Genomic DNA, 21,672 nt, shown 5'->3' on the forward strand with positions numbered 1-21,672 from the left:
CTCTCCTCACCTCTTTCCTGCAAAGGCCAGTGGTGACTAGACTGGTGGGTGCATCCCCTCTAACTATGGTTTTCAGTTTCAAGGCCTGGAGACAACATTTTTGATTCATTAATAGCAATAATCTCAATGGCTACATTCACACAGTCAATGTTTGGGACTGACAAGCGTATTTACTAACAGGTGTGACTCTTGAATTATCCTGTTCATACAACAGCTTACAGTAGTGGCTTGAATACTGTCTGAACAAATAACCGTAGTAAAAGGAAAGTCATATTTTTACAAGCTGAAATATCTATGAGTGTACGTGAATATAATGCAAGTGCTATAAGCATTTCAGTAGTTTGCATGTTAATGTAATCCTGAAGTGAGGTTAGTGTAAACATGTTTAGCTCGCTGTCCCTGGCATAGGGCTCAAGAATCAAGACTCGACCCGAGCTTGAATGCAACTTTATTTGAGCTATAAAAGAATAGACAGAAGGAGGAGTTGGGGTAGTGGAAGGATGCCGAACGAATCATTGCAGCACGGAGTTAAGCAGCTGTTTATATACGCTTACCCTGGCAATGTGATTGGTCGGATTAAATGAACATGCTCCTCCCAAACTTTGTTTGTGAAACTCCATATGTATATGGACAGGTGTCCATGGCCTATCCTACCTGTCCAACCCGGACAAACTCTGCCTGACGTGCTTCTTCTTTTTTACGGGCAGATTTGGGTGACTCTGGCAGTACATCACTAAAGGAGCGTCGGTTCAGCATGTTCTGTGGAGAGAAGGGAACCTACAGGAGCAGTACAGATAAAGACGGGTCTGAGAGACTGACCCAGAAACAGCTGGAAAGACAGAACAAAGCAGACACTGACAATCTCTAACACTAACACCACTACGCTGCACCAGCAGTCATAGAGAATAGAAACAGTAATAGAAAATTTGGAATAGACAATAATAGAAAGACAGTAACTATCTTTAGGGAAAGAGAATGAAAGTACACTTAAAAGCTCGGTGGTTAGAGAAGAGTGGTAAATAAAACCAGAAGTATGATTTAGTATTATGAAAAAGAACAGGGCAAAACAACTAAAAATATATGGCAGGAAAAGGGGGTAATGGAGCTTAGTTAGGCAAACATCATATTTACTTTGTGTCGCATGAAAACAAAAATATGAGAGCTAGATGGTACATTTCCTTCAATAGGTCTTAATGTCTTAAATTAAAATTCTGTCAACATTTACTCACTCTCATGTTGTTTCAGGCCTGTTTGACTTTCCTCCTTTCATGGAACGTAAAAAGTGATGTTAATGGCATAATGACAGCCTCAGTCAATTTTTTTCTCTATATAATGAAATTAAATGGTGTCTGAGACTGTCATTCTCCCTAACATCTACTTTTGTGTTCAACAGACAATAAGGTTGAGTAAATGGTACTTAATCTTTGGTTAACTATCATTTTAAGGTCTTACAGTTGGTCACATAAAAAAATTTGTCAACTGGATCTTTTTTCAAAAGTATTGACATAAAGAAACACAACTGTACAGCAAATTATCCCTCTCAGTCTCATTTTCATTAATGTCAAATTAAACATATATTTTACCCTATCTACTCTCCATAGCTTGAGGGGGAAAATGTGGTGAAATTCAGAAAGTCAGACAATATGCTGAACAGATTTGCTATATCACATGAGTGTCTATACCTTGTACATATCTGGCATGAGATCCTGGTACAGGGATCTGATCAGCATGTCCAGTGTGCGCTGACGTTTCTGAGCAAAAGTGGGGGTTTCAAGAGTGGCTTTTTCTCCATTTATTACTAAAGAAGACATAGAAAGATAAAGTAGCAGTATTATGTAACATAATTATCCCTAATAAACAGCATGCCACATTTGACAAGGTTTGTGTTTAATGACAGTATCTGCTTTAATGTGTTGATGAGCCAGATATCATTAAAGTTGGCAAAAGGATTAAAGGGATAGTTCACCCAAAAATGAAAAATGAAAATTCTTTCATCATTTACACACCCTCATGCCATCCCAGATGTGTATGACTTTCTTTCTTCAGCAGAACACAAACAAAGATTTTTAGAAGAATATTTCAGCTCTGTAGGTCCTCACAATGCAAATGAATGGTGATCAGACCTTTGTAACTCCAAAATTACACAAAAAGGAAACATATAAGTAATCTATAAAACTCCGGTGGTTAAATTCATATCTTCAGAAGCAATATGACAGGTGTGGGTGACAAACAGATCATAGTTTAATTAAATTATTTTTATTCTAAATCTCAACTTTCACTTTTAGATAGAAAGAGAAACTAAACAGGCATGACATGTGACTTTCAGATGTAAAAGTGAAAGTGACAGTGGAGATTCAGAGTAAAAAAATGAATTAAATTTGTATCCGTTTCTCACCCACATATTATATTGCTTCGGAAGATATGGATTTAAACACTGGAGTCATACAGATTACATTTATGTTTCCTTTATGTAATTTTTAGAACTACAATGGTCTGATCACCTTTCACTTGCATTGTATTGACCTACAGAGCTGAGGTATTTTTCTAAAAATCTTTGTTTGTATTCTGAAGAAGAAATAAAGTCATACACATCTGGGATAGCGTGAGTAAATGATGAGAGCATTTTCATTTTGGGTGAACTATCCCTTTAAGTCTAGCATATAATAAGTGTGTATTAACAACAACATTAATTGGTATTTGCAACACATACAAAATCTGAATATTCAGAAGGAATTAATGTAGGAAGGGACTTAATTTGATCTCTCAGGTTTGATTGGATCATGACTGATATACTTTGATATTATTTGCTAATGTACATTTTCCCCAAGCCTTGGTCATTTCAGAAGCAGAGAAAGTAATTAGTACATCTTGATGAAAGATTATGGAAACATTTTTGATTTTACATGGTCTTTTAAATAGGTTTATGTACTAACAGGTGTGTACACTGGTGGATATACTAACATTTAACTAGTAAAAAGTCCCTGAACTCCTGATGGTCTGTGAATACTGGAGGAGAAGGGAGGGGTGGGCCAAACAGTGGCACACTCTCCTCTGAGAAAATCTTCAACCTGGAACATACCACAATGTTAAAGTATACAGGACACACACACAAATATACAAAAAACTAATAGTGCTAGATGTATGATGTGCACAAAAAAATTAATCTTGAACACATTTTTACCTGTAACTATCATTCTGGCTATTATATCGAACTAAGGCAAAAATATCTGTGAGGAAAGTAAAGGAAACCATCCATTAAATAGCTAATCATACAAAACTACTTATGAATCTAAATGAATACATACACTGGTGGCCTAAAGTTTGGATTAATGTACAGATTTTGCTGTTTAGGAAGGAAATTGGTACTTTAATTCACCAAAGTGGCATTCAACTGATCACAAATTATAGTCAGGACATTACTGATATAAAAAACAGCACCATCACTATTTGAAAAAAGTTATTTTTGATAAAATCTAGACAGTCCCCATTTCCAGAAGCTTCACTCCAACACATTATCCTTGAGTAATCATGCTAAATTGCTAATTTGGTACTAGAAAATCACTTGCCATTATATCAAACACAGCTGAAAGCTATTTGGATCATTAAATGAAGCTTAACATTGTATTTGTGTTTGTTTTTGAGGTGCCACAGCATGCAATAGACTTGAGGATAAGTACATCAGTGGCTCTAGTTTGAGAAATAGATGCCTCACATGTCCTCAGCTGAAAGCATCATTGAATTCTACCCGCTCAACACCAGTTTCATGTACAACAGTAAAGAGAAGACTCAAGGGTGCAGGCCTTATGGGAAGAATTGCAAAGATAAAGCCACTTTTGAAACAGAAAAACAAAAAGAAAAGGTTAGAGTGGGCAAAGAAACACAGACATTGGTCAACAGATAATTGGAAAAGTGTGTTATGGATTTTAACCCCATTGAGCTTTCGTGGGATCAGCTGTGGAGTGAATTGTTTGTAAGAGTATCCAGAATAAGTATCTGGACAAACTGACAGCTAGAATTCCAAAGATCTACAAAGCTGTCATTGCTGCAATTGGAGGATTTTTTGAAGAGAACTCTTTGAAGTAGTTTAAATTTTTTTCAAATTGTAATAGTAATTTTTCATGTTATCAATGTCCTGACTATACATTGTGATCAGTTGAATGCCACTTTAGTGAATAAAAGTAACAATTTCTTTTCATAAAAGCAAAATCTGTACATTAATCCAAACTTTTGGCCACCAGTGTATGTAAAATCTAAATGGTAGCACAATGTTTTGCATTTTTCGTTTTACACTTTAAACGTGACACGTCATTTTAGCCAATGTAAATGTACTTTTTTTTTTTTTTATCACAGTTTAATATGCAATGACAACTGTAATGCTAAATACCCCAAAAAATCTAAACAATGTGGAGCTATCAAATATTGCTCTGTTTGAGCATCCCGACCAGCTTCACAGCAATATTGTCTCAAGCAATGGTGCAAGTTTGGGGTAGGACTATCTGTCCAACGAGAGGCAGACAAGGGAGTGTTTAGGAAACCTATTTGATAACAATCATTATTTGTTCAATTCCATTTGGTGATGCAAGTGTCGCAAAAATTACACACTTCACCTTTAAAAAAATAAATAAAAATAAATAAATAAATATATATATATATATATCACAGCAATTCAGTGACTCATTTCAAGTGTTCCACTCATTTTGAAGGATACGTGTAAAATGGGAGCGAATCATTGAGGGTTTGAAGGACGGAGAGGCGTCATCTCCTTCCTGAAACACAATGGTCACAATGTCGTTCCCAATGTGTCTCTTTCTCTCTACCTGCACAGAGTAAAATAGAGGCCGTTGATCATAAAAGGCACAATAATAAATTAATGTAGTACGGTGGTGGAATGACCTTCCCAACTCAATCCGGGAAGCTAACTCACTCTCTATCTTCAAAAAATGGCTAAAAACACATCTTTTCCAAAAGCACTAAAAAAAATAAATAAAAAATGTTATTTACATTTCTTGTTGCACTTAAATCTGTTTTGTATACTATTCTGATGATAGTGAAACTTTGTAATATGGCACTTTTTGTACCACTGTCTCCCTAAGATGATTCGCTGATGTTCTTCCTCTTTTGTAAGTCGCTTTGGATAAAAGCGTCTGCCAAATGAATAAATGAAAATGTAAATGTAGTACAATTCAAAAAGCTGCTTTGTGATCTTCATTGTTGGGTGTGATCTTATTACTAAGTAATTACTGTAATCTTATTACAGTTTTAACAAATGTAGTACATTTTACATAAATGTAATTAAGATTGCAGTTACTGAATCTCAAATAAGTTAATTAATTTTACTGTAAGTACATTATTTGTGTTGCATATATATATAAATATATACATATATATAAAATTATATTATGTAGAATGCATCTACAAGAAATTGGGTTTAGTCTCTTTACTTTCCTTTTTTAGTAAGAAACTTTAAGTAAAACCATTACTAATGTGATTACTTTTCATATAAAGTAACCAGTAAAGTAATTGATTAAATTTTTTAGAGAAGTAATTAATAATCTGTTGTGGATTAAATTTTTTGAATAATTTATCTCACACTGGTAATCTTAAAATATTATACCAAACATTTTGCCTCCACTGTTAAATGCATTGTTCACCCAAAAATGAAAATTCTGTCATCATTTACTCTCCCACATGACATTCCAACCCTAATTTCTTTCTTCCATGGAACAAAAAAGGAGATGTTAGGCAGAATGTAAGGGACTTAGAGCCTCAGTTACCATTCACTTTCATTGTATGAAGAAAGAGGCAATAAAAGTAAATGGTGTCTGAGACTTAAATTCTGCCTAACATATTTTATGTTTTACGAAAGAACGCATGGAACGAGGGTGAGTAAATTATGACATAATTAAAAATTTTGGGTGAACCTTTCAAATATAAAATTTCATTTTGAAAACAATATGTCCCACTGTGTGTGTACTATGTGTGTGTGTCTCGACCTGATATTCTGTGTGCACATGTGGACATTCATGAGCCAACCTTTGACACCTCCAGCCTGTTAGTCATGAAGGATAATTGAGCTTGTTAATGAGTCTGGAACATTATGGTCAAAAAGAAGCTTTTATCTTTCTTATTGATCTTTTTTCTCAAGAACACATACACTGATGAAATATCCCCTTAAAACTCAATTACTACATAGCTGCTTTTAGCCACACCTCCCACTCCCACAGCTAGTATCTCTCTCTTTCCTTCTTCCACACATACACACACACACACACACACACGCACACACACACACACACCTAGACACAAAATTATGCATGCACATACAAACAGACATGCACATGGCCATGAGGTGTGACAGGAATGAGTATTTACTTATTGCAGTGACAGATTCATTTCTACTGAGAGTTCATTTATGATTCTCTGCCACTCTCAGCAACTTCCCACACCCTCACACCAGAGGATCCTTCAGATGAAAAATTCTGTTGTAAGAAGTGTACTGTAACCCTCTCACAAAGTTTAAACAGTTCCATCAGGTTTCATGAATGACTCCTGAATGCTTTTAAAGGTTTGACAAAGAGGGTTGAGCCTTTTAAAATTGACACCAAAGAGATCGATAATACCTGGAGGAAGCTATATATTTGAATTACCATCCATCTTAATGGAAGTTGATTGGCTGGCACATGACTCTTCGAAGTACGCAACATAAATTCTGCCATATATAGGGCTAATATCCAATTGGCATCAATGGGGAAAGATGCTTTTTGCCCTCTGAATGTGTAGTTACATCATGTACCAGCAGGGGCTAACTGGCTCAAGCTAACCAGACACATTTTCTGTGAAGGAAAGACTGTTTATGCATCTTTTAGTTGTTTGGATTGTCAGCATGTTTTTACTCTATCACTTTGGTTGGCAAGAGACTTTTAGCACATCAAGATTTCCTGCTCTTTCACGAGCAGCTCAGTATGGTAAAGGTGGATACTGACACACAGGGCTGAAGAGGCTCTTGGTTGTAGAGCACTGACCTTGAACCGACACAAATGCTTTGAAAATCCTGATATTGTGAATGCTTCCACAAGCACTCCAGAGTACAAGAGCTCTACTTGTACTCAATCAGACATATGATCTGATAGAGAGAAAGAGAAGGATTATTGTGTGATATAATCAAGAGAAGAGAGGCAGAGAAGTGAGAGTGTGAGAGTGAACTGATTGATGCTTGAGGATATGGAGCCATGGGGGAAGGGGGGCAAGACAACGAAAGAAAGAGAGAGAGATTGCTGTGATGTCCAGGGCTTTTGGATGTTAAATATAGCCTGTTCCCCACTCGCTGCACCTACTGAGCAACAGACTGGCTCCTTTCTGCCTCAACAAACACACTCTATGCTCCTCTCTTTGTCCCTCTATCATTATTCATAATTCATCATAATTTTTCTTTCATTCCTCCTTTCTTCTGTCTATCTCTTTCGCTCTCTCTTCATCACTCTTTCATGATATCAGTAGATTTAAATGGATGTTTGCTTTGACCTGCCTTCTTTGGCGGTATTTGGAATGGTTCATCAACATTATGTGTTAATTTCGACAAGAGTGTTTGTATTGCAAGAGGAAAATTGTATTGCTTAAATGTTGCTCTTTAATAGCTCATGAGACTTAATGGACTTCTCAGCTAAATTTAATTTAATGGGGTCATGACATGTGAAATCAAATCAAATCCTTGATCTTTTGACACATAAAAGGGTAATTGTACTATAAAAACATACTGTACATTTCAGAACTGAAAACATCTCCCTTGATAGAAAAAGAGCATTTCTTTAAACCAAGCTGCGAAAATGGCTTGTTTGGAATTTATGGAACATGTGTGGTAATCAGGCTGATCATGCCCAAGAGGGGTAAAGGCGACTGGCAGCAGTTTGAGAGAGAGAGAACTACGAGCAGCTGCCCTGCATGTGTTTGTTAATTTTGTTTAAGTTAACCATTAAAAATATTATTTATTGCCAAGCCGGTTCTCGCCTCCTTTCTTCCCAACTCTTAATCATTGTTACACTGGTTCCGAAATCCGGGAAGGACGAGGGATGAGCTGTAGTAGAGCCCTCGCCACTGCCATCCACCCCAAAAGAACAGCCACGACCATCCATTGGGGGACGGAGGAGCCCGGCCGCCTGAGAGCTGAGGAACGGCCGCCGACCGCGAGGGGAGGAGGGGCTCCTAGCCGATCGCCTAGAGCGGTCAGGTCCCCTGCCAGAGGCGGAGGAGACCCCTACCGGCCGCTAACACGCAGTGGGGTCAAGAGAGTACCACCAACCGCGAGCAGGGAGGGGCTCATGGCCGACCGGCTGGAGCAGGAGAACTGCTGCCAGGGGCGGGGGAGAACCCTACCTTCCACCGAAAACGTGGCGGGGCTTTTCATCCGCCAGGGGCTGGAGGACTGTCTCCGATCAGACCGGGGAGGCATGGCAGTAGTCCAGTAAGGGGTGGAGGAGTGGCCGAGGACAAGGCTGCGGCATATCGGAGAACCAAAACATCTCTCCTCTCTCTCTCCCACTGTCGCACTGTTTTGGCCTTTCCCTCTCGTTTTTGTTGTTGTTGTTGTTTTTTCCCCTCCCCTTGTCACCCTCCCTGATCCAAAGAGATGGGGATGACCTGCAGGCAGACGGGGCCGTAAGGGCACGCCCCTCCCCCTATACCCCCGTGTATGTCACACCCGGCCCCTAATCAGGCTGATCAAGCCCTAGTGGGCTAAAGGCGACTGGTGAAGGCAGTTTGAGATAGAGAGAACTACAGGCAGCTGCCCTGTATGTGTTTGGCCTGACATGGGAGATTCATCTACACCAGCAGTTCCCAACACTGTTCCTGGAGCACCCCCACACACACACACATTTTGGATATCTCCTTAATCAAACACACCTGATTCAACTCATTAGCTCAATAGTAGAGACTTCACGACCTGGTAGTTTGCATACAAAATGTGCAGTGTTGGGGAGCCTCCAGGAGCAGGGTTGGGAACCACTGATCTACACCAAAGTGGACTTACACAGGATGCCTTCATGTTTATCTGGATTTAAATTATTTTCAACATAAACATGAACTAGACAAATGGTTTTGACCATTATCACGCATCTCCCACTGATTTTAAAAGCCAAGTTAAAACTCTAAATGAAGACCCCCATTCTGTTTCATTCAGCTGCGGTTTCTTGCTGTTGTGAAAGATTCTGGACTGTTTTTGCACTCATCTGTGCAATTTTTATTTGTTAGTCTTTTGCAGAAATGCACTAGATGGACTTAGAATTCTTTAAGAGAAATGAAAATAGACCCTTCTAAAAAGACCACAATTGCAGGTTACCTGCTTAAATTGTGTTGTAAAAAGATTTCCATGGTAAAGCAGCTTGCAAGTTTTGCTGGTGAACACCATGACTGAGCTATCCACCAACTAGTCCACTACCTAATCAGCATAAAATCTGGTCTTTTCATGAGGGCAACATTTTTTTTATAAACCGTAAGTGTAGTGCTATAAAATTAATGTGGATATTCTGGTGTTGTAGATATTTAATGAGAAATGTTTGCATTCATATTGCAATCTTTGACTTTTTCTGATTTTTGTATCTTGGCAAATCTAAGTACAGTTTGTGACTTTGTTGAGATCTCTTCTAGAGGAGACACATGATCTTTACGCAAAAGAAAAATAACAGAGGCAGGAGACTTTAGCGAATCGCATTTGCAGTTATGGAGAAGTAATTAAGATGTTAAAAAGATCTAATATGTGATTTTTCTTTCTTAAGGGTGTGTGTGTCCTGATACTTACCTGTTGCTTGTTCTCTTTAGAATAAGGTAACATTGTGGAAACATGGAACATGAGCTCATGACCCTGATAGACTGTGTAGATGGAATTAATTCCTGTAGTGCCATCTGAAAGAGAGAGAGAAAGTGAAAATGCGAAATTCAGTTGAAAAATCAACAAAAATATTCTTCAGTTTATTTGAAAACATGAGGTGTGCAGATTTGTCCTACTTTTAGTGTCCAGTCCTCCTCTATACCCGGCCCAGCCCTGCAGACAGATCGTGTCTCCAAGGAGATTCAAAAATTTGTCAAAGGTCACACTTCCTGTTTCTGAAAAAACAAACAAAAAAAAACAACAAGAACAATGTTTTCAGACAAACTCTGTCATCAAGAGAGTATATGGTGCACCATATGCTGTTCATATAGACATATGAATAATCGATGACTACTGAGTGAGAAATATTTATGAGAGATGATTATTATGAGTTCATCTGTGCTCACCATTGCTGAACATTTCATCATCTGTCAATTGTCCATCTTTGGCATAAAGAACACCAAATTTAAAGTTTACACTGCCCTATAAAACATACAAACAAACACAACTCTAAGTTAGAAACACACCCAACTTTGTAACATATTCAAAGGGATAGTTCACCCAAAAATGAAAGTTCTCTCATCATTTACTCACCCTCAAGTTGTTCTAAACCCATATGACTTTCATTCTACCATGGAACACAAAAGTAAATGTTAGGCAAACTGACAGTGACAACATTCATTTACATGGATACCAGAAAGAGGCTTATTGCAAGAAAGGGTGTTATTGCGAGAAAACGTTTTTTCCCACGGCACTTGTGTAAATAACAAATTATGTTTTATCCTCTATTGCTTTGCTTTATATCCAGATTTTCCACAGTTGTTGCTGTGTTTGTTTCCTTACCTTTCGATCGTGATCTGCAGCTGAATTGCACTGCAAAAGTGGTGATTCTCCAATGTATGAGCACATACGCCTACTTAAGGGGCAGTTGATATTTTACATTTGTGTGTATAAATGGGTATAGTTTATAGCATATGTGATTTTCTCACTGTACTTCCTGAAATTTTGAATTCTTTCTGCTGTGTTGACATGTTCTTGGGCTCCATACTATGACGTTTGTTACCCCATTCTGTTCCACGCACACAAACTCTTCAAACACACATCTGAACGCCGCTTATCCATTTACAAGACAACATTAAGTCATGTTCTTTGAGAGAAACCTAGGTGTTAAACCGCTCTCTCTTAATCCCTTAAACAGCATTCTAGTTTATATGTTTCAGAATACCACTTTCTGCAAAAATCCTTGAATAAAAAACAGTTTTGTTAAGAGCATGTAAACATAGTCAGTCTCCATCATCATCCATTCTCACTGTATGGAAAAAAAGATGTTATAGTAGTAAATGGCTGAGAATCACGTGCCTAACGTCTCATTTTGTGTTTCACAGAAGAGATTAGTCACATGGGTTTGGAACAGCATAAGGGTTTGATGAGAGATTTTTCATTTTTGGGTGAACTATCCCTTTAATGTAATGAGCACACTGTCATAGAGAACTGTATCTTCCATTATAGTCAGCATTATATGAAAGATGTTTTTCTCTCCATACATCACATATACACAAATTAGATGCACACACACATTTGACAGTACATACCTCTTGCTCCTCCAACACCAGTAAGTCCTGAAAACAATAAAAAGCAATTTTGGTCAAAATGTCAATTATATCTCAATTAAAAAATCTGTTCCCAACAGTGTTACATTTCCAAATACATGAATGCAACTGACAATCGCCTCTGAAAAGCAGCATGCATTTTCACAAAAGAAAGTTCTCTAGAGCAATATCATTCCGTGCTGCAGACAGTGCCTTGCCTTTGAACTCTAAAGTGATTGTGGAGCAGAAGAAAAACAAAACAGACTAGAAATAGACAGTAATTCAAAGTGCACAGTACATGCAAGAGTTGATTGACAGGTGTGTGTGGGTGGCACCTTCTGAATCTCTGGGTTAAGGATCTCCCTGGGGCCCTTCTCAAAACGATCCACATTCATGGCACTGGAGGGGAAGGAAAGGGTTGAGAGAAGAAAATAATTTTAATATATAAATTTCATTTTATTTTTGTGAACTAGGACTGTGTAACACACTATAATAAATTTCCACAATATGTTTGCGATGCTGTGCTGGTGAAATAAAATAAAGCAACATCTTGAATAACATTTCAAGAGATTTTATTTCGGCATTAAGTTTCCAAAAAAGCATGTCATTACACTAGTTTCACAAACTTTTCATGTCTTACAACTGGGTATAAGATCATTAAGAGAGAGGTGTTTTAATAGGGTCTGTAATTTAAACGTAAGAAGCAACAACTCTGTTAGTGTTGATTCAATTCGTCTCTGTGAATCAGTTCAAACTGTTCCTTTCAATTGATTGATTAAAAACTCTGATTCAACTATTTATTTGCGTCATCGCTCAAAATGTGCATTCCCTCACATGGCATTTTTCATTTATTAAATGTATTTTGTTAAAACATGAGTAGGTAAATATTGCTGTTTATAATTAAACATTGAAACAGTGATGCATATAAATTAAAATGATCAGATCTCATTCTTCATTTTGCTAATTTAGTAAAAATTAGAAAGGAAAACCTACCTTATATTTATTACTTCAAGATTCTGACTGTAGCTTCTTACATTAAACATTTTGAATCTAATAAGCAAGTATTGCTCTTTGGTCAAAAATATGGATCCTTTTTGGTAAAAATAAAATAAATAAATAATTATAATACCCCAAATAACACCCTTTTAAGATATTGCATATCGCAAATGCTGAACAATATTCCCTTTTGGAGGCAAGTAGCATGCAGACAGACTTACCTTAATATAGATTTGACTGATAGGGATTTTGTTGGACTGTATGGAAGGCTGATTTTTAGAGTACCCTAAAGGGGAATGGCACATTTAACAAATTAGAAAAAAGGTGCCTTGAAGCATCCATGAAGTATTCATGTACATTAATGAATACGTCATAATAAGAATGCCAGCCAACATTGCTGGAGGCTATAACACAGGTTTGTTTTCCAACTGAGACCTTGTTACTCACAGGAAAGTTCATAACATATTAATACCATATCACTCTGTCACTCAGTGGATGTGGATGTCTTGTCATTGATCTAGGGATTCAGTCTTAAAACACTGGCCTTTCAGACAATAGAGCCAAACAGCTTAGAGTCACTTCCAGAAGAGGTCAATCTATCATGTGAGTCATTGCTTACAGGCACTTGCGCACAAACTAAAACTGACGCACACGCATGCTGTTACCTATAATTGTCTGACTCACCATCTTGCGCCAGAGGATGGCTCGATACTGTGGGATCCTCTGGTTGTTCTGATCTGACAGGACCACAGACAGAAAGAAGGGGTTCTTCTCTGCATCTGTTCCCACATAGTTCTGATGGACTAAAGTGAGAATACAGGGCAAACAATCAGGACAGATATACTTTAAAGGAATATTTCACCTAAATATTAAAAGTCTGTCATCATTTACACACCCTCATGTTGCTCCACACCTGTTTCTATTTCTTTCTACCATTGAACACAAAAGGAGGTGTAAACTGTGGCGCTAAGAAAAGTAATTATATTTGCAATTACATTTGATGGTGCTAGTGGCACAGAATTATTATTTTTTTACCTTAAATATCTTAGTAACTATTACATTGTTGCAGGGCCAGAGTGGTTAAACAGGAGGACCGGGCAAATTCCCGGTGAGCAGCTCAAAAAACATGTGCCGGCAGGTCCGCATGTTTATTATTAAACTTTTATCATGTGTGTCGCATAACAGTTGCCAACCGTCCGTATCATCTGGTATTTATGGGATCAGAATTGCATTCTGCATTATACTGTATTTTATCATCTCACACCCAAACAAATGAAAGAGCGGGCTGTGAGAGATGAAACTGGCTGTTGTGCCACACAGATGCTTCACTTGACAGCAGGGAAAGAATTGAGGAAGATCCAGCGAGAACAGATTACTATTATTACTAATACTAGCTCAATGGATGAAAGTAGATCACCACAAGTTCAATACTGATTGCAGTCTTACAATCTCAATAAGTTAATCTCAGAAATCATCATTCCTTGCACAGCAGAATGATACTAACAATATTCATTATTTTCACAAAATACACTGGAGTATTTTGTGAAAATAAACACAAAGTTTAGAATAATGTACAGATTTTGATATTTCGGAAAGAAATTGGTACATTAAATCACCAAAGTGGCATTCAGCTGATCACAAATATAGTCAGGACATTACTGATGTAAAAAACAGCACCATCACTATTTGAAAAAAGTAATTTTTGATAAAATCTAGACAGGCCCCATTTCCAGCAGCCATCACTCCAACACCTTATCCTTGAGTAATCATGCTAAATTGCTAATTTGGTACTAGAAAATCACTTGCCATTATATCAAACACTGTTGAAAGCTATTTGGTTTGTTAAATGAAGCTTAACCTTGTCTTTGTCTTTGTATTTGAGATGCCACAGTATGCAAAAGACTGACATGTCTTAAGGTCAATATTAGGTCAAAAATGGCAAAAAAGAAACAGCTTTCTCTAGAAACTCATCAATCAATATTTTTTTGAGGAATGAAGGCTATATGATGCTTGAAATTGCAAAAAAACTGAAGCTTTCATACAAAGGTGTACACTAAAGTGTACACCTTTGTACAAAAACAAACAACAACTGGCCCTAACAAGGACAGAATGAGATATGAAAGGCCAGATGTACAAATAAACATGAGGATAAGTACATCAGAGTCTCTAGTTTGAGAAACAGACACCTCACATGTCCTCAGCTGACATCTTCATTGAATTCTACCCGCTCAACACCAGTTTCATGTACAACAGTAAAGAGAAGACTCAGGGGTGCTGGCCTTATGGGAAGAATTGCAAAAAACAAAACACTTTTGAAACAGAAAAACAAAAAGAAAAGGTTAGAGTGGGCAAAGAAACATAAATATTGGTCAACAGATAATTGGAAAAGAATGTTATGGATCTTAAACCCATTGAGATTTTGTGGGATCAGCTAGACTATAATGCATGAGAAGTGCCCAACAGGACAGCCACATTTATGGCAAGTGCTACAGGAAGCGGGAGTGAAATGTCACCTGAGTATCTGGACAAACTGACAGCCAGAATGCCAAAGATCTGCAAAGCTGTCATTGCTGCACATGGAGGATTTTTTGATGAGAAAAATTTGAAGTAGGTTAAGAAGTGCTGAACATTTATTTCAAATTGTAATAGTAATTGTTCACATTATCAATGTCCTGACTCTACATTGTGATCAGTTGAATGCCACTTTGGTGAACAAAGGTACACATTTTTTTCACAAGAGCAAATTACATCCATTATTCCAAACATTTGACTGCCAGTGTAAAAAAATACTTAAAGTAAATAAACACAGATGCAACATCACTACATCATATGAAAATAATGGGACAATTAGGGAACAAAACAAACTGAAAAGAGAACCTTCAATTTTGCATTATAAAATAACCATATTGCTGGTGTCCATAACACTTACTATCCAAGTAAAATAAAAGTACAGATTTGTTTTTGTCTTTTTTCACTCTTATTGTTGGAATTAGTATTTAAAAGATGTAAAGAAAATCACATAACATTCAGTAAGTTTTCTTGATTAATTTTATTGTAAGTTTAGTGTAAGACATCATTGGAGACTATAAATGGTCTACTTTTATTTGTGTACACTCAAAATAACAACAAAACCTTGTGCTTTTGTAAAATAAAGAAAATAAAAAGTGTGCACTTTCAGCAGTCTCTGTGTAAACGAGCACAATTCTGAAACACGTAAAAAGAAATTGACTGAAACTCCGTGAATACTTATCACACAAACATGAAACATATGTATAAAAAAGCTTAAAATGTGTACTTTTAAATAAAACAATTCAAATTTAAAATGTCTAGGTTACTGTTGTAACCTCTGTTCCCTGATGGAGGGAACGAGACATTGTGTCGAAGAAGCGACACCAGGGGTCTCTTTTGAGAGCCTCATGCATCTCTGAACTTGAGAAAAGGCCAATGAGAAATTGGCAGACAGAATTTGTATATCCCGCCCCCGGACATACGGATATAAAGGGAGGGAAATTCGTCTGTCCGAAAATGAGGTTCGGTCGTAACAGTGGCTCGGTTCAGCAACGTGGCCGGGACGACACAACGTCTCGTTCCCTCCACCACAGTAACCTAGACATTCCCCGTCTGTTGCTCACTTTGACGTTGGGTCGAAGAAGCGACACTAGGGGTCCAATTTTAATACATTTTAAGTCCACACGGGGGCCCGACCTGTGGGGCACCTATTCCATTACAGAGTAGTTTGAGTACTCGTAGTGGGTCTGGTCGGGGAATTCCTCCACTGAATTTGCGGTCCAGAGGGCTAGGGAGGAGTCATCCAGGGAGCCAAGTTAGTGGGATCTCCTGAGATAAGGGCGCACAATATTACCTCAGTGGAGGGAAAGTGCGCTAGCTGCAAGTGGTACACCCGGTCAGTTGTTACCACGTTACCGAGTTCTACTGGCTAAGACCTGAGAGAACACAGGATGAAAGCGACTCAACCCTAAGATTGTAAAACCTCGTAAAGGTATTGGGTGTTGCCCAACCCGCTGCTCTGCATATGTCTGCTATGGAGGTGCCTTTGGCCACAGCCCACGAGGATGCCACACTTCTCGTCGAGTGTGCTTGAACCCGCAAGGGGGCGGGCACGGCCTGGGTGTGATAGGCCAATGCTATGGCGTCAACCACCCAGTGGGAAAGCCTCTGTTTGGAGACAGTGTTCCCTTTCCGCTGCCAACAAAGCAGACAAAGAGCTGCTCAGAACGTCTAAAGCTCTGCGTGTGGTCCAAATAGATACGCAAAGCATATACTGGACACAGCAATGAAGAGGCTGGGTCTGCCTCCTCCCGGGGCAGCGCTTGCAGGTTCACTACCTGGTCTCTGAATGGAGTCATAGGAACCTTGGGCACGTAGCCCGGTTGCGGTCTTAGGGTGACGTGAGAATGTGCTGGACCGAACTCCAGGCAAGTGTTTGTAGCGACTGGGGGAATCAATGAAGGAATCATTAACTCGGCAGGTTCCGAACAAACAAGAACTTACTGTTGAAACTCCCCTAATTACTGAAATAGCGCCAACCAGTCTCCACAAGCACAATAAATGTATTGACAAAGAGACAATGAACTACTGACAGAGAACCGCATGTGACATCCGCATGCTCACCACATGCTTATCGTGTGGAAAGGAAGGGGGGGACTTTTGAACGTAAAAATGTGTGTCTTTCTTATAAAGCCTAAAAGGGCTTAGTTTTAATGAAATATGTTGTAATCCCTGTGTGCTATGTATTTTGGTGTAGATCAAAATTAGTAGAATTGTTTAGTAGTGTAGGAGAACTCATTATATCTAATAAGAGGCTTTATATTTAATAGCCTGAGTGTAAGAATGTTAAACCCACTTTTAAAGGTACCAAATATACCTTTCTTGGTATCAAATTAAACCTTACGATTTGTCCGAGCTGAATTCGAATATAAGATCTCTGTAGAATGATATTACGCGATCTTTTGAGTCATTCAGCCCAAAATCTCTTACTGTCATAAACATGCAAATGAGCCTTGACAAAGGAATCATTCTCCTGTCCCAATGGAAGGAGAATTTTACGACCTCCAAAGGAATGTTCAGAGAAGTGCTGACCCTCACTTCATTCTCTTACTGAGAAAGAGAAATGAACCCTGTTAATCCTATATATATATTCTATATATCCATGTGATAAATATTGACATGTATCTAATGTGCCATCTCACATTTTCCCTTAAATGTGCTTGATCTATGTTTTCTTGCAAACTAATGGGTTAATGTTTCAGACTTTGCATACTATGGTTAACCAAAATCATATGTTGTGGCATATTTGGTCTCTATAACTTGGTATTTTGAAGATTGAAATGACTGTGTACATGATATGTCGATAACAACAACATATTACAAGTATATTTCCTATTTTCTTTCTTGCACATGCAATGGGCAATTTTACAACAAGCAATAAACCAAATTCCCGCCTAGAACTCAAACCCTTCTTATTGGTCGAGCCAATGAGAGGTGGGACCTGTTTCCTGAGGGTATAAAATTGCTGCGCCCACTTCCTCTTTCTCTTAGCCCTCTCTTAGCCCTCTCTTGTCTCTTATCTCTTCACTCTCTTATGCTCCTATGGCTTCCTGCCTCTCTTGTTCTCTTGCCCTCTGAGCCTTGTGCTCTCTCACTCTCTCGCTGAATGATGCCAAACTAGAAGGCCCCAAGGACTCCCAAGCATGCGCCAGGCTACGGCCTTGACTTTCCATTCACCAAAGATTCTCTGACTCCCACTGGTCCTCTCTCATCAAGACAACATCATCAAAGATCAACTCAAGCCATCAACAAATTGCATCAGGACAGTTTAATTCAAATGGGACATGCAAGTATCAAACTTAGTCTCATTATTTGATACATTAAGTATCCTTAACCCCTTTCTAAAAGGGCGTGTCAGAACTAATATGATGGTTTGCTCAGGCTGTTGATCTGCTGAACTTCAAACAATGCTATAACTTCTTGCCTTCCTGTATTCTGCTTCAGCCCTCTTTCCCTTGGTAAACTGTATGAATGTATGTATATGTATGTTAGAGTAGTTTAAATGTTTAGTCTAGTTAATAAAGTCTTGTTCATGTCACATGTAAAGTTGTCTGTGTCTCAAGCTCATATCTAAAGTCACTAATCATAGATTTTGACTACTTGCTCTTAATGCTTAGTAAGAAAGACATTTCCCTTGCCCCGGAAATGTACATTTCTATTAATTAATTAATTAATAACCAAAATTGAGTGTTCACGGGATGAACCGAGTATTTGGTTGTAATGTTAATGTAGCTACATCAAGTTAACCCGATTAACTGATCCAAATATTCATAATTGATTATAACAAGTTATGATTGATTATTAATATTTCATAGAGCTGATTCAGCTACCTAATGGTGGAAGAATATAGAGCTGATTCGCTACATAATGGTGGAGAATGTGCGGGCATGATTAAACAAAGGTTATGAGCTTGAACCACTGTCAACCTAAAAGTGTGCATTGAATAATTCCGGTCAGAATAGGACATGACATGCGAAACGGCATTTGCTTCACTAGTTGCTGGCTTGTTTGGATCGCGGATAAGGTGATGGCTTGAATTGACATCTATACTGTAATTGAAAGAGTCTTAACACATTTAAGCATATTTTCAAAAGGTATCAGTGTACTGAGTAATATGATTTTAGCGAAGAAACCCTAATTTCAGTATTAAAGTGTAAGTCTGTTTTGATGAAGGAATCTCAGCTCAGCGGCATGTAAACTGTACCAGAATTGATTGCTTAACCTGTTTCTGATGAAGAAATCTCAGTACAGTGTTATATAAATGTAGATTTGGGCGATGCTCCCCTTTTCACAGTATAAAGGCCTTACAAATTATAGTTAGATTGATGTCCTTCATCTAAACCTTATGTGTGCGTCTAAAAGCTTAGCTTCCTGGTGATCAAAACTGTGTTTCACTCACTGAAACTCTGAAGTGCATTGGTTCCCATGACAACGACTTGTCACAGGAAGTGCTCACTCCAGATAGCGCATGTGTTTCCTTCCGACACCATTTTGTAAACAAACCAGCCTAGGTGGCTAAGCTAACCCAACTTAGCAGCCCCTTAGCTTAGGCTAAGCTAACTAATAGCTTCAACAGTTAGCTGCTAGCATAATTTACATGAAGCCTTTATCTACAGCTTGTGTGCATGCAGAGTGAAGTGATCTAAACCATTTTCCTTTAACCCCATTTCTGGTTTCTGAATTCTCACTTTCTCTTTCCTTAACTTTAATTCTTCACATCTAACTTCACCTGCACCTTTCAGGTGCATCCCTTACTGAACGCTGTTCAGCTAAATTTGCAGTTACTTTGTTAATTAAATCTAAAAACTTAATTACATGTAAACTGTTTAGATAGAGAATAATTTTTATAGTTATTGGGAACTTTCAATGGCACGTTGACTAAACTTTATAGAGGGACAAACACATTGTGTGGTCTTGAACACGCTAACAGCTGTGACCAACTATAGAATGATGCCCAAAGCAAATCTAATTGTTGATCATAAGTGCTATTGATTATTCCCAATACAAGGTTATTCTGCTATTTTAATCACTTCTTCAAGTCTTTTTATTATTTTTACTAATAATAGAAGTCAGCTATTCATTTTCCCATTTAACCCTCTTGGTCTAGTGTGGTTTTATTTCCCCATAAAACTGCAAAAGTAACTAGACATACTTTTCTTCTCGATTTTGTGTTTATTTGCAACAAGTTGCTTAAATTTTATGAGCCAGCTACACTAGTAATCTAGACGATTTCTATGGCATAATTTTGAGCACCACTAATAGACACAATCTAATAGGAAAGCTCTTTTCTTCCTCTTTCTTTCTCCTCTTCATGTGTTCAAAGATCAAGCCTGTTGTATGCTATCAGTAAGTGCTGATAAATAAATTGACCCAAAGAAACATCTTAAGTCATTTATTAAATCTAGGCTTACGCTCTTTTAGCAAAGCCACTCAGATCCACACAAATCTGAGCACCCTGCTATTTGCAGCTAAGATAGTAATAATCAGGAACACATTTCAATTGTTAACCACACCTAGCAAAACCTAGCTGTACATTATACACCTTGCTGTCTCACTTTGCCTTTAGCTCCAAATTCTGTTTGATCTTGCATTAGTCCCTTGCCCTTACTCTCACCAGAAGTGTGCCAAAATGTTGCAGATGCTCAGCCTAACTGCCCAGATGGCAGGCCAAAAGGACTGGCTAGGTGTTTTGAGGAACACCCTTTTATCCCTGGCTGCTGACGACCTTCAGCAACAGAACAAAAAGCAACTGGAAAACGAGGGAAAAGAACTAATGACAGACGACTCAAACCAGAGGTATGAGCACAAATATCTGACTGAGGTTATCGTCCTGGCCCACAACCTCACAGGTTTGAAACAGGAGGTAAACAACCTCCAACGCCAGATCACTGAGTCCCAAACGGAGCTGACACATGCTAAAAACCGCATAGACCAGCTAGAGATGGAGGCTCAGGACAGACACAAGGACCCTGGCAGAAGGGAGTCACAGGAGGTAATCCACAGACTTCAAACGGCTCTGACAGCTGCTAAACAACAAGAGCAGTTGGAAAAGACAGCCAGAGAGCACCTGGAAAAGGTACTTTTTCACAAAGATTCACTGTTAAAAACAGCAAATTCTGAACTCTTGGACAAAGATGCCAGAATCATGGCCTGTGAAGGTCAACTGAATGTGTCCACAGCTGAAGTTAAAGTGCTGACTCAGCAGCTGGAAAACACCAAAGATGAACTTGACATGGTCCAACGAGAACTGAGACACTCTTACCTGCTGCAAAAGGAACCACAGCAGGAGAGACATCTCACTCCCCACTTGCAATCAGCAGAGAAACCTCCCCAGCCAAGCACAGATTTACAAAGGGGAGACAAACCCCTCTGCTTAACACGTCATCGGACAGTTTCCTTAAAACTTCTGCAGCCGCGGAAGGAAAAGGATTGATTCAGACGAATCTTGAAACGACACGTGTAGCGACACTCAAAGACCTCAACCAAATGGCCAGACATATCCCTGCATTTACACCAGAGCTTGCAGGAGACCACGACGTCCACGCTTACCTGCGAGACATTGACTTTCACCTGCAGTCTTTGATGAGTGTGAACCATCAAGATAGACTCCATCTGATCTGGATCACGTCCAGCCCAGACTTGCGACGCTTTCTGGCT

General features: G+C 38.5%; 1 protein-coding gene across 5 annotated transcripts in view; it reads right to left on the minus strand.

Moving 5' to 3' along the window:
- The window catches only part of LOC127636741 (GTPase-activating Rap/Ran-GAP domain-like protein 3), a 140,670-nt gene that overhangs the window by 43,691 nt on the left and 75,307 nt on the right, over positions 1–21,672 (minus strand). For 3 of the 5 annotated variants that reach the window (XM_052117441.1, XM_052117467.1, XM_052117458.1), the window contains exons 5-17: positions 13,132–13,250; positions 12,669–12,733; positions 11,787–11,850; positions 11,455–11,481; positions 10,270–10,345; positions 10,000–10,098; positions 9,794–9,897; positions 4,709–4,817; positions 3,182–3,227; positions 2,962–3,068; positions 1,683–1,798; positions 655–777; positions 11–85 (exon numbers count right to left, since the gene is read on the minus strand). In XM_052117441.1, the coding sequence (XP_051973401.1) occupies positions 11–85; positions 655–777; positions 1,683–1,798; positions 2,962–3,068; positions 3,182–3,227; positions 4,709–4,817; positions 9,794–9,897; positions 10,000–10,098; positions 10,270–10,345; positions 11,455–11,481; positions 11,787–11,850; positions 12,669–12,733; positions 13,132–13,250 (1,130 nt within the window). The remainder of the gene's footprint in view (positions 1–10; positions 86–654; positions 778–1,682; positions 1,799–2,961; positions 3,069–3,181; positions 3,228–4,708; positions 4,818–9,793; positions 9,898–9,999; positions 10,099–10,269; positions 10,346–11,454; positions 11,482–11,786; positions 11,851–12,668; positions 12,734–13,131; positions 13,251–21,672) is intronic. The other 2 variants (XM_052117475.1, XM_052117448.1) reach the window with 1 other exon arrangement.

Source organism: Xyrauchen texanus, chromosome 4, assembly GCF_025860055.1.
Source record: "Xyrauchen texanus isolate HMW12.3.18 chromosome 4, RBS_HiC_50CHRs, whole genome shotgun sequence".
NCBI lineage: Eukaryota > Metazoa > Chordata > Actinopteri > Cypriniformes > Catostomidae > Xyrauchen > Xyrauchen texanus.